The 12,931-nt window shown below is 45.7% G+C and overlaps 2 protein-coding genes across 3 annotated transcripts in view; both read right to left on the reverse strand.

Annotated features, from left to right (window-relative positions):
- Positions 1-836: 836 nt before the first annotated feature.
- Positions 837-6,231, reverse strand: LOC124293976 (L-threonine ammonia-lyase-like). Of its 2 annotated transcripts, none has more exons than XM_046737150.1 (6): positions 6,135-6,231; positions 3,516-3,635; positions 3,052-3,410; positions 2,810-2,972; positions 2,197-2,489; positions 837-1,649 (listed from the first exon to the last, which is right to left on the reverse strand). In XM_046737150.1, exons 1-6 carry the CDS (start codon positions 6,168-6,170, stop codon positions 1,283-1,285), a joined length of 1,338 nt encoding a protein of 445 aa, XP_046593106.1. In that variant the 5' UTR covers positions 6,171-6,231; the 3' UTR covers positions 837-1,282. The 2 variants fall into 2 exon arrangements, with proteins under 2 accessions (XP_046593106.1, XP_046593105.1); XM_046737149.1 differs by lacking the exon at positions 6,135-6,231 and adding an exon at positions 5,348-5,726.
- A 1,096-nt stretch (positions 6,232-7,327) lies between these two features.
- LOC107228132 overlaps positions 7,328-12,931 on the reverse strand; it is a 58,356-nt gene continuing 52,752 nt past the window's right edge. Inside the window, exons 6-8 of the mRNA XM_046736789.1 lie at positions 12,668-12,845; positions 11,647-11,816; positions 7,328-11,431 (exon numbers count right to left, since the gene is read on the reverse strand). Of these exons, the coding sequence (XP_046592745.1) occupies positions 7,328-11,431; positions 11,647-11,816; positions 12,668-12,845 (4,452 nt within the window). The remainder of the gene's footprint in view (positions 11,432-11,646; positions 11,817-12,667; positions 12,846-12,931) is intronic.

A 12,931-nucleotide genomic window follows, 5' to 3' on the forward strand; every position in this document is an offset into this window, starting at 1 on the left:
CGTAGGAAGTAAACGGAAGTAAAAAATTCAGAGCTTGACTGCCAGTTGTTCCGCTATGCTGGGGTTTGGTATAACGACGAATTAAGCTGGCGAGATACGCGACGAGTTTGTCGGCAGCGGTGTCGGGGCACAATCGAGCAAGCACTAATCCCAGCTTGTCACGGGCATCAGGATTTAATACATCCAATTATGATACGAAGTTCGTTCGACGTTAAATGTAGCGTGTCAGAGGATGTGCGGGTTGTTCCAAGTCGGAGCGACGAGCGCTGGCTGCGCAGCACCCAAGAAGGCTCGACGTGACCGAAATCACCAAGGTTCTGGTTTCCCCGCTCCGCAGGTTGCCCCTCAGGAAATGTAACCGGTAGCTGAAACTCGTTTAATTCAATGTCCCGACCAAAAGTCGCCATGACATTTATTACGACTCAGCCAATTCTCCCCCGCCTTACTCGGGGACCCCGATCATCGTCTTCGACTTATTAAACGATCCAAGGTTGGCTGGTAGCCAGCATTAATTTTCTTGCTTACCATCCACAATATCCTCTTTAAAAATTTTCCCTGAAAAAATCCCCCATTGAAAAAATTCTCACTGCAGAATTTTATATTTTCCTCGTCAATTTAATTTAATCTGTTTTTTTATTTTTTTATTTTTTGTTTTTTCTGTCATAGGTGATTTTATCCTGCAGGGATTTTTATCGGAGAGCTTTTCTCTAGCCACCATTTTCTTGGATCTAGGATTAAACTCAGACCCCCTGCCGAGGTTTTTTACCACAAAAAGAAACCCCCTTTTCACATTCTCAGGGAGTATAGGCTATCAATTTTTAAGTATAAAACCGCAATACTAATCAAACATTTTTTATTAACAAAACTTTTACCCAGATATCCCATGTATAATACCCAGAATTATTGATTAACAATTTTATCTTTCGTTACAGCTATGCGAACTATAGATAAGTGTATAATATATACAGAAACGTTTGGCCCATAACCACAAGATCAGAAATAGGAATAAATAAAAGTTACACATTACAATGTTCACACAACTGAACGAGTTGCCCTCTTTTATCCACGTTTAGTTAAAGTAAGCGTTGAACATATCATCTAGAGTCAACGTCGAGAGAAATAATTCAGCCGCAACGCCAAGTCATTTTTCGATAATACACCTCCTCAATGTCGTTTCAGTCTAAGGCGATTCAAAAACTATCGACGGTTAATCTTGATTTCGGTTTGAACGCGGATTGAACGCATTTAATCTCATGCGGTAGCGTCATAACTGGTTTACAATCTAGCACCCTGTGAAGGATTGATCGTCACCGTTTGAAAATTCGGAACTGTTGCCAAAAACAACCCTCCTGTAGTTGTTGTAGAGCATTTCCTGTAGCTGTCGGGCGTGATGGGCGTCCCTGGTCTCGCATACGACCTTGACCTCGACGCTGAATATGTCCGACATGATCCAGGCCCGCTCGTGCATGATGTCTTTTATGGACACCCCGATGTCGGCGACCATCTTGCAGAGCTCGGAGATCCCTCCTGGACGGTCGGACACCGTCACTGTGAACTTGAGGAGGCGACCCTCGGCGGCAAGTCCGCGCTCCAGGCACCTACCCAGGATCGTCGTATCTATGTTGCCACCGCAGAGGGGGAGGACCACTCTAAAACAGATTTTAACCGATGTAGGTGAGGCAGCAACGCCCTCGAAGAGGTGCGGGCTAAGGGATGGCCCGTTTAACGGTTAATTAACTTTTACGATTATACTTCGTTTCGGGTCATTACGTAACGACGCCCGGAAACGACGACGGAATGACGCGCGAACTCTGGATGGAACGACTGACGAAGAACCACCACCCCCATGCTTCGTTGTTTCTCAAGGATCGCTACTCCTTGCCGTATACCTACCATCTTCCTGCGGGATCGAGTATCAGAAAACGGGAAAACCGGGGTCCCAGGAACAACGGTCTTACAGGTACTGTGAGGAACATTATGCATTCGAACTACCAGAAATCACATTCCAAGAGCTCGTAAAATTGTACAAAATTGTTTTATGAGTTACGAAACTACTAAGTTGGTGTGGCATTTGAAACGATGGCGATCGGAACATCGTTCAGCTCTTCGTTGGAGGAACTGAGCCGTTACTTTCCTAATGAGCTGCCTGAGAGATGTTGGAATCTTTGGTTGCGAACTCAAATGGTGTCACCTTACCTTTTTCCTTTCAGTTCGTCGAGCTGTCCTGCGAGAATGGCGGCCAATCCCGTAGCTCCGGCACCCTCGACTATGCACTTCTCATTTTCGACCAACTTCAAGATCGCTATGGCGATCCACTCCTCCTTGACGACGACTAGCTTATCAATCAGCGGATCGGCAGTAACGAAGGCGTTGTAGCCAACCATAGGAACGGCCAGACCATCGGCTAGAGTCGATTCGATTGGCGTGTAAGTTGGACGTCCGGCTGCCCGGGCTGCCGTGAAACTTGCGCATCTGTGGGACTCGACGCCCTGGGAAAAATCGGTGAAAAGTGAAAAAACGGTTCTGAGAGGCCTTTTGGAGAGAAAGAATTATACGGTTTCATTACTTTTTAACTTTTTTTCTCTTTTTAACGTGTCACTCGAAAAATTTTCCGTAAAACCCAGAGAAAGTAGGAAAATATTTAGAAGTCACAATATTTTCCTACTTCCACCAGTTTCTTTTAGTATTTATCACATATATTTCGAGTGGCTCGTTATAAAAAAAAAAAAATGTCAAATAAGGAACTACTCTGTTATACAGTATTTTAGGATACGTTGGAATTAATGCTTCTGATTCTTCCGATTCTTACTATAACTTTCACATGCGGATGCAGGGTTTTTATCGCCAGTGCAACACCGGCGATGAGACCTCCTCCTCCGACGGGAACGACAACGGCATCGATATCTGGAACCTGCTCCACGACCTCCAATCCCAATGTTCCTTGACCGGCCATGATGTGCGGATGGTCGTAGCTGGAGGAGGGAAAGACCGCATATCACACTTGTAACAGTGGACATAGACGCCAAACTGAGTCGGGAATATTGTTCCTACCCGTTGATGTAGACGAGGCCCTTTTCCTTGCCGATCTGCATGGCGTTCTGCTTGGCCTCACCCATGTCCGAACCCTGGACGACGACTGTTGCGCCGTGCTGTTTGCACGCTGCGATTTTCATGATCGGCGCCACAGCCGGCATCACGACTGTCACCGGTATTCCAAGTTTTGCCCCATGGTAGCAAAGTGCCAAGGCATGGTTGCCCAGGGAGGCCGATATCACTCCGTTACGTTTCTGCTCGTCGGAGAGCATCAGCAAAGCGTAGCGAGCGCCTCGCTCCTTGAAGCTTCCCGTGGTTTGCAGGAAGTCCTTCTTCAGGTACAGCTCCATGCCCATGGAGTCCGACAGCCGGGATCTCTGTTTGACGGAGGTTTCGGGTGAGTGTCATGAGAAATGATGTTTGTGCAATTGGAAGCGAATCGAAGACTTCCGATTGCTCGATATACAGTGATATTTACATACCGCACATGGTGTGTTGATTATCCCCGACTTGATTTTGAACGCGGCTGAGGTCACGTCTTCGAAGGTGATTTTTTGCGGATTTCCTTCAACGCAGTAAGGGTCAAAGACTGACTCATCTCCCTGTAAAATCAAATCGTTGTACGTATATGCGGGCATAAAACCATTGAACTACTGCGATAAGTCCAAGCAATATTCAGGTAGTAATTCTTCAGTTCCTTGATTTTACATAAATACTCCTGCTGTGCCATATCTCCCTATTATGATAGAATATGGAACGTCGATAGACTTTTGTCACCGCACATATTGACTCAATGACTCAACGCTCATTACTGATAACCCGCGTATATTGGGTCAAAGGTTCATGCTGAGTCAAAAAACCGTTAATCGGTACTTACACCCGTCTCTCTTTGCTTAAGGGGGGAACCCAGTTTAGACCGATCGAAAAATCGTCTTTTTTTTATTGCATGAATCATTAGTATAACTATTCAAGAATATATGGTCAAAATTTCAAAGCAAAATTCCCATTAGTTCGAATGCAATGAGCACTTAAGTGACCGCCCGTCGGTTCTGTGAAGAAGCGCACGGTAATTATAACGGAGCGGTCGCCCAGACCCTTCTTTTCCAGCTACCTGCCTCAATACCGCTGTACTATTGAATAATAGAATGACGCATATGAGCAAGAAGAGGGATTGCTATATGATGCTGGAATAGCTGATTAACCGGTGAGCATTTTTTATAATTAATTATTGCCTTGAATTTCTCGTTTTCGCTACATTTTATTTCAAACGCGTTTTTCTCGAAACGACTTTTTTTCGACTTGCGTACATTCTAGCTCAAAAAGTTATTGATCAATCGTTCTGAAATTTGGTTTAGATATTCTTTATTCAATTCCACGTGATATGAACCTAATTCGGGGATTATATTGTTATTAAAAATATATGTTTTTTTGCAAGAAAGATGAAAAAATATAGTATAAAACATGACATTGTGTTCAAACACCTCAAAAACATGCAATTTTCAAATTGTTTGATCAAAATTAGGTTCATATTCTTAGAAAATATGTTTTTAATGAAAAAAAAAATCATGACGATTACAGATAAAAATTGCGACGTCGGGGATGTACGCAAGCCAAATGCTCGGATGGCAATCGCCCATGGACTGCACGCGGTAACTCCACTATTTCCGACGGAAATCATTTGAAAAAATTTCAAAGTGTACTTGAAAACATAAATAAAATATCCTCCAAGTTTAAACATTTTGTGATCATTCCTTTCTGGTTAAAAAAAATCATGAAAAACAGCAAAATTTCGACCTCATAAACCGGTTTCCCCCCTTAAAGTCTACGATTCACGTTGTTGGTCTTCAAGATCAACTCTGTGATAAATGTTGCTATGATAAATTCGCAGAATCGGTTAATGTTGTCAACCTTGGAATATGGATGTGAATCACAAAAAGTATCGAATGCCTGAACGTTAGTTCATTGAAACTGTCACAGGACTGTCGTTATTATTCAATGTAATTTCATTTTTTTTTTTTTGTTTATAATACTTTGTGAAATATGAATCTCAGTGTTATACTTTTTAACTGTGTTAAACTTTCGTGAAACCGATAAATCGAAAACCCATTATTGGTAATGTTAATTCGCGTTCGAAGATGTGACAACCGATCAAAGTGCATTGTTCAAAACGAGTGTGTGATGGATGAAATTATTTACTTCAATTTTTCACAAGGTACGCAACTTGAACGTAAAATTCAATCCTAAATTATCCCGTGTAACACCCTCGCCCTACAGTAGAGTTTGATGAAGATTATAAGGGAATTAGATAACTTACCGTAGAAATCGAGGAGACGGAAATGTTGCTAGTGCTCGAGTAACTCTTGTTAACTCCATTTGAAGCAAACAAGTTAAGAGGCTGACTTGGAAGCTTATTCAAATCCCTCATCTCGCACCTTGTTTTCAATCTTCGTAGGTAAACTTTAATTACGTTATTGAACAACTAATAACCTGAACTTCAGACGAGATACTGCGCGGGATACGTGTTTTATGGAAAATTGCCTCCGACGAATATAATCGCGAACCTTGTGACCTTAAGCTCGAGTCTCCTCTTGTCGAGAAACTTTACTACTGCTGCACTTACGGATGGGGGCGGGTTACTTGCTCCACTCGGCAACAGCACGTGCTGTGTCACGTGGCGGTCACTTATCGTCGTCGGCTGTTTCTCGGACGGAACATTTTCATTATATATATACGTATACATAGCCTCGACACGCCTCGCCACCGCTGCATCGACTTTGACCTTATCAACCATTATTTCGCAACACGGTTTACTGTGGCAGCATTTTTTTCGAAAATCCGCCATAAAATTCTCGGGCTCAACGCGTGTTTTTTTTCAACTACAGTGAAAAGTCGCGACTTGATCGAACGGAGACGAGATTGCCAGTAATTATAATAACGATTGATCGTGAATATGTAAGCAACTGCAAACACGTGGATGGAGATAAATTCGCTGAGAAGAATTATTTGTGGAATAATAAGCGAGCACGGAAAATTTCCATTACACTAAACGCTGTTTGCAAACCGTTAGAAATCGTCTGATTATAAGGGTCAAGTCCACTTACCGCATTAGCCTGGTGCCAAATTTTTCTGTGCTCCATTCTTATACAGTGGTCAGAGTAAAATTGAAACAGTCACTCTCGCCGGACCTCAGTCAGTGACTCAATAAAAAAACGCAATCCAACCAACGACTACGAATCAATGACCTCGCTCTCTGATATCTAGCCAGAAAAAACTGGAAAGAAACCACATTGCACTATTCTGTAAGTCTCGCTGTAATGATTAGTTGAAATTCGGTCATCGCACATGTATAGGTGATCCAGCTTTGACCCCATCCAAATGTGTAGATCTTAAATCTATCTTAAATATAAGCTCAAGTGGCTCTTACTTGATCATCGAATATTCACCTACTAATTGTTTCGTGCTGACATTTTACAGCGACAAATCTGTAATACCGTAAAGATTTGCTGGTTTTCAAGAGGGTAAATAAATTTCATTGCCAGAATGCACATTCTGGATCGAATTTGACTATAATCATTGCTGCATCATTGTGTGAATCATAATACTCGGTAAATTTCCTTAAACAAAATATGGTCGGTAGTAACAATCGGAGTTGCGCTACATTGAAGACTCAAACTTGACTGTGTTCATGTTTGTTAATTTAATCTTAAACAGATTGCTTGGTAAAAATAGAATTTATCACATTTTATAGCAAGATAACTTCTCTGGACCTTACACAACAACCGTGTATGATCGTTGTCTTGAAGTTTTTGAATTTGTGGTTAAAAATTGAACTACTGACCCCACTGTGATATTATCGTAAATTATCTCTAAGAAAAATAATGTCTCCGATAAATTGAGTGACACTAATTTCGTACAAATGTAGCGTACTATAAATGCATAATCTGAGGAAACCTAAAATATAATATCATCACATTGGAAATTTTTCGACGAAATTGCAGCATACAGAGATAATTTTTATTCGTCAGAAACACACAAACATAAGATAATATGATAATCTAAAAGTAAGGCACACATTTGTGAATAGCAGATACATTATACATCGAGCAGTATTGGAACTCAGCAACAGATAATCTCATTATTCTGTACAAATTCTCGCATATCGCCGGAACGCAGATTGTGCAGGAAACGTGTTTTGAGCGAGCCACACTCAAATCTTTTCTTCGTTGAATAAACAACGTAATTCACAACCCCGGCTCATTTTCTGTGCCTTTGCAGGGAATGATCTCGAAGCATCTTAGCGTGGACTCGGTGCCTCGCTTCTGCTACGATGAACAATCTGTCGGCGTTCACTGACCAGCTGCATCAGCTTCGCTCTCGGGCTTCCCGGGTACCTGAACCCGTTCCTAACGCTGGCCACGGTGTCGATGGATTCAGAACTAGCACCAAGTGGATCGCTGGAGCTGGTCCCACCATCGCTGCGATATTCCCTACCGGAAGAGTCTCTCCCTGCTTCTGGAACCGTGAGAAAACACCTTGGAACCTCAAGGTCGCCGGGCCGCCGCAGGACCTTCGGTTCCTCTGGGTCGTGGTGCCTTCTTCGTGGCCTCGGACTCTTCACCCTGAGATCGGAGACCCGCGTGGATCGCCGAAAGTAGGGCTTCGCCGACCTGGCGAGGCGACGGGGACTCGTCGCCTCCATCAGCTGCTGAAATATCCTGGTCTCGACGTCACTCGAGAGCTTTTTCGGACTGGAAGCGGGCGTCTCTTCGTCGGTGACACAGGCAAGCTCTTCGAAGCTGGAGCTGAGGTTTTCCGGATGGTGGAACGGAGCCTGGCCTGGGTCTACTAGATTGAAGCTAGTAGCGGCAGACTCCAAACTGAGGCCACACTTGCCGAATAGGAACTTGTCGTGCTGGACCGCGTTATCTATACAGTTTTCCAGTTTCTCAATACCCCTTAGACAGTTTCTGTACGAATCTATCGGGACGTCGAATTCCTCCTGCTTCAGGTACTCGTCCGTGTCGTCCTTTAGACTGACCCGCCGGCCCTGGTACTCGATAAAGTCCTCGTCTCGATCGTCGTGTAATGTCATGTTCGCACCGAAAAACTCATTCATGGTGTTCATGTTGTGGACGAAGGCGGTGGCCTCGTCGAGGTACGAAGCGAACACTTCCATCCGCGCGTCGCAGCAGGGACTCTCCTCGTCACTAAGCATCGCGTTTTCGCACCCATCCGAATCGCTGGTCCCGGACTCCCCACGCTCGCCGAACACCAGTGGCGTGAACCTGACCCTCTTCATATCCAAGTCAAGGCTCTTCGCCTGCAAAGCGTCGGATTCTTCGTCCGAGTTATAGAGTGGCGCGGACCTGACCGTCTCCGAACTTTCGGAAATCGAGGATATGTCGTCCCTGAAGCTGGCCTCGCTCGCGCTGCAGTCCTGCGGCGTCGAGGCATTCGGTTTCTTGTCCGTCAGGCCATCACTGTCCGACGAAAGTGCGTTCTTTATTATCGGTTTCGGCCTGCGTATGTCACTCCCACGGGGCCGACCGGACGGTTTCGAGTTCGAAAACGAGACCCTCTTCTTCAGGTTACCTCTGCAGCCCTCTTCGCTCTCCGGAGTCTCGATCCGACTCGTGTCACCCGAGTCTTCGACAATCGGGATGAAGCAGTTTCTGCCCAAGACAAGGGCCTCGTAATCGTGAACCCGAGACGTGTTGCCCACCGATACCATTGACCTTGGTAACTCGATCACCTCTTCAGCGAAGTCTTCCTCGATACGAGACTCGTACGGCTCCTTTTTCGTATGGGCTACAACGTCCGGAGGGCAGAGAGTTTCGTCCATTCTCAACGTCCCCTTTCCGCTCGTTTCTTCCGGGTCTAGACTATCGTCAGAGAAACTTGAATCGACATCGATACCGCTATTCGCAATCATTTTAGCGACTAGGAGTGGCGACTTCAGCTCTTCAGCTTCGAGCTTTGCGCTGGGTTTGAGGAAATTGTACTTGGTGTCACTGACCGGTGTCAAGACAGAATGTAAAGGTGGCCTCCTCGACGTGGTATCAAAGAACTTGAGGTCTTCAGCCCTGAGCTTTCGCCAACAAGTATCTCGCCTCGACTGCCGAGCAATTTTTGCGTCGAAGAAATTGACACCCTCGATTTCGGTGCTCCTCTCGCTTGTTTCGGGACCGAAAGATGTTCCGACGGAATTCGTCAGCTTCAGCGATGTCTTCGGAGTAACGTGCTCGGTCAAATCCGGCATCAGTTCAGCTGCCACGCCATGGTCATTCACCTTGACGCAGCTCTTCGGATCTTCGAAGATATTCTCGATCCTGAAAGTCCTTCCATCGCTCTGGCAAGACGCTGACCGTGTCGCGACAGTCGGTGACGATTCAGCAGGCAGAATGTGGTTCATTTTTAGATCCTCGGCTGCCACGCGCGGAGACTTGCTCTGGCCCTTGGTCTGTGTTTCTTCGTCTCTGACCCTCGCTGAAACCCTTTCCTCGGCCGTCGAAGAAGCATTCGCTTCCGTAACTGCGATTTTAGAGTCGATTGAATTCGGTGACTCTATAGTGATGCTCAGCATATCCGGTAAGGTGATACAAATCACGCTGCGCTCCACGCCGCAGGGAACTGGATTTGAAGGGACCTGGTGACAGCATTCTTGCAGACCGTGACAACTGTCGCATCCTTTGTGACAATGAGCGGACTTTTTCGAGCAGTGTAAAAGATCTTCGGGACAAGTTTGCGACGCGGTACAAGATGTAGTCTGCGAAAACTGCAGTGTTGTATTGGTCGAGTTTTCCGCGTAGCTTGGGTTCCGTGAGGCCCACGTTTCCAGAGTCTCATAGTCAGAATTTGCGTCAAGGTCACAATCCTCGGTCACCACTCCAGCGTCTTTGCAACGCACTGTTTTGGCGAACCTCTCAGTCAAGGTGGCCATCTCTTTGACTCTGGTGACGGGAAAGACTGGCAAATATTCAGTTCCAGGTTGTTGGCAGTCTTCACTCAGGTCAGTGACGACTGCCACATCCTTGGTCTCCACCTTGGGATCATCCGTGATAGATGCAGTGTCCTTAACACGAACTGTCGAAGCAACGTCGGTCTGGGTGTCAGCGCAGGTCTTCCTTCGTTTGGCAAACATCTTCCGCGATATCTCCTGGAGCTTCATCCGCGTCGCGTTGGCCAATTTCACTTCAGCGCTCTCCGGTGACTTGAACTCCGTGCCTTGACCACCAGCCAGGGTATCTTCAGATGATTTTTTCGCCGAATATAATCTCTCCGTGACTGCGGCAACGATCTTCGCCCTCCTGTTTGTCCTCTGGATCGGCGTCGAGGTCCTGCAGGACACCTCACTTCCAACCGAACCCTTTCTCGCCGTCTTCAAGGCCGGTACCACTACGGAATCGTCCTTGCTAACCCTCCGCTTAGGACTGTCAGACTCCTGCTTACGTGGTAGGCTGTTCCAAGTCTTCTGCTGGCCCGCCTCCTTCGACGACCTCTGTCTCTGACCGTCCTTGTCAAAGTCCAACTTTTTTGGTGAGCCTGGCGTGATCGAGCCCCGAGGACTCCACGTACGCTTGACCTTCCCTGCACGGCTTACAACACCCACCTGGGACTTGCCCTTGTCCAACTGCAGGTGGGTGTACGACCTCTGACCCAGTCCAATCTTCGCCGCACCCTTTCCAGAGGAAGCGAAACTCTCCGAGGAGCCAAACTTCTTCGAGACGTTCAAACCCCCAGACTTCTTGTCTTCTGTTGGATCCGTAGCATTCGGCTGCTTGACGTATCCCTCTTCTAATACAAAATTTTTCAACCCCACCTCGTTTCCCTTCGCAAGGAAGTTTGGAAGGGAGTCGTCCACTCTCTCGGCTAGGTGTTCGATGGAACGCGATGCCAGTTCTTCGAGGTCAGCTGCGTCGACGTCCACCGAACTTTCAAGGATGTTTTCACCTGTGATTTCCTCTATCTGTACTGGTCCACTCTGGTCATCCTCAGGCTTTATTAGAACCGCGACGAGGGTGGGAATGTCAACCAGAGCCAAAGCATCCACCCGGTCGTAACTTACGGTCGAAATCCTCGTGCGGTCCTGATCCTTTTGAGGATCGATCACCTCTTCCGAACTGTTCAAGGATTTCAACGAGCCAAATCTACACGGTGAAGAACTTAACTTGTCCTCCTGAGGACGTTTGGATGATAAGCTTTCCTCCGAGCTGTATTTACGATGCAGAGTCAACCCCGAACCGAACCGCGAAGAGGTTCTGTGAACAATTTCGTTTGGTTCGCTCCTGATGGCCGGTTTCTCTTCGGACGTCTCTTCTCCCGCTGCATCTTCCAATAGCGGTTCCGCTTCAAGTTTCTGCTTGCAACAGCAGGAAGTCGCGGATTCCCCTCCGATCTCCTGCATTTCAGAAGACGATCATAATTGGTAAGCATAATCTGGATAACTTAAACTTGTATTCCATAGCATTATCGATCCTTGGATCGCATGTGGTATTATTTTGCAAGCAAATTATGTATTCTGAAATTTCCAAAAATGAGTATCACCTTCTCTTCACTTGGATAATTTCAGACGCGGCTCTTGCAAGGAAGAGGTAACAGCGAAACAAGACTCACCTTTTCGGATAACAACGACGTTAGCCTCGAGATCTCGGCTCTAAGCTCTCTGATCACCCTGGCCACCGGGTCCTCGTTGACCACCGGACGATTGACCACACTCTGTGCCCTGTGGGCAAAGCGTAGGGTGTGGGCTGTCTCGTTGTAACTACCGCTGGCCGGTGATATCGCTGTAAAGCAAATCAACACATCGTTAAATCTCAGGTATCATGTATAACTAACCTTCTTTTACTCATCATACAGATAGAGACGCGCCATGAGTTAGATTGGAATATATCTTACTATTCGTTTGTTTCACAGTCATAAGATCAAGTGGCGTTTCTCTGCATGCCTGATAGTCGCTTCTTGAAAGTTTCCATTTAAATAATTTGCGTTTAATTTTTATAGTGCGCAGTTCTCATGCATTAATACTTGATTATGGTTTTATACTGAGTAGTCAAGAGCTCCTGTGGTTCTTATTCTCAGTAAAGTATTTTCTCTGTAGTAAAGTCGAGAATGTCGGAACTACTTGATCAACAATAGCTACAACTAATGTACGGTATCACTCGAGTTGACTCACTTTTTGTGCATACTAGGTGTATTCTATACATGTACCATCTAATGTTATTTTAGTGCATTGTACTAAAGGAATCTTAGTATTTTTTTTCCGGATGAAATGGCAGACAGTCTGCTCTATAGGTTCCTACGGTTTCATCACCCCTAATTTATCCGTTTAATTCTAGAGTATTACAGAAATGGTAACTAAAAGTTTTCTACCAAATTATAGTATTTACCGATTTCCATACGATTTTCTCAACTCTTTTACCACGCTCTATCGGAATTTATTCAATCACCGAGTGTAAGCTAATCTGTAAAACGATTCGTCAAACGAATTACAATCCTGTAGACATTGGAGCATGAATACACATGCAGTTGGCGAAGCGGAAATCTGATTGAATTTGAGCTGTTTAATTTATCCCAGGTAACGGTTAATCACTTAATCGATCTGGAACCCGATACAACGAAGTCCGAAAGGACTTACTGGCAAGCATGATGGTCGTAGCATTGCCACCGAGAGCATCCTTGAGGAGCCAGGTAAGCGCGGAGTCCCTGTAGGGTATGAACCTCCGTCCAGGACCACTTCTGGTGGCGCCCCTCTCCGCGAGTGCTGATATCACATTCCCCAAGGCCACGAGACTCTTGTTGATATTCGCACCCTCCTGAAATGCGGATCTCTTTTATTTTCGTGGAAATTTACTCGCGCTTGGACGGGTAAACGGGGCAATTGGACGCCTTTATACTAGTT

The sequence above is a fragment of the Neodiprion lecontei genome, chromosome 4, assembly GCF_021901455.1.
Source record: "Neodiprion lecontei isolate iyNeoLeco1 chromosome 4, iyNeoLeco1.1, whole genome shotgun sequence".
Taxonomy (NCBI): domain Eukaryota; kingdom Metazoa; phylum Arthropoda; class Insecta; order Hymenoptera; family Diprionidae; genus Neodiprion; species Neodiprion lecontei.

Bases quoted from the DNA above. Each gene is read 5' to 3' on its own strand.
- LOC124293976 (XM_046737149.1), bottom strand. From the start codon at position 5,458: ATGAGGGATTTGAATAAGCTTCCAAGTCAGCCTCTTAACTTGTTTGCT. The intron at 3,411-3,515 runs GTATGTAAATAT...TCCGTCAAACAG, and splicing joins TAATCAACACACCATGTGCG to AGATCCCGGCTGTCGGACTC. The intron at 1,650-2,196 runs GTAAGGTGACAC...AATCTGTTTTAG, and splicing joins GACGAACTGAAAGGAAAAAG to AGTGGTCCTCCCCCTCTGCG.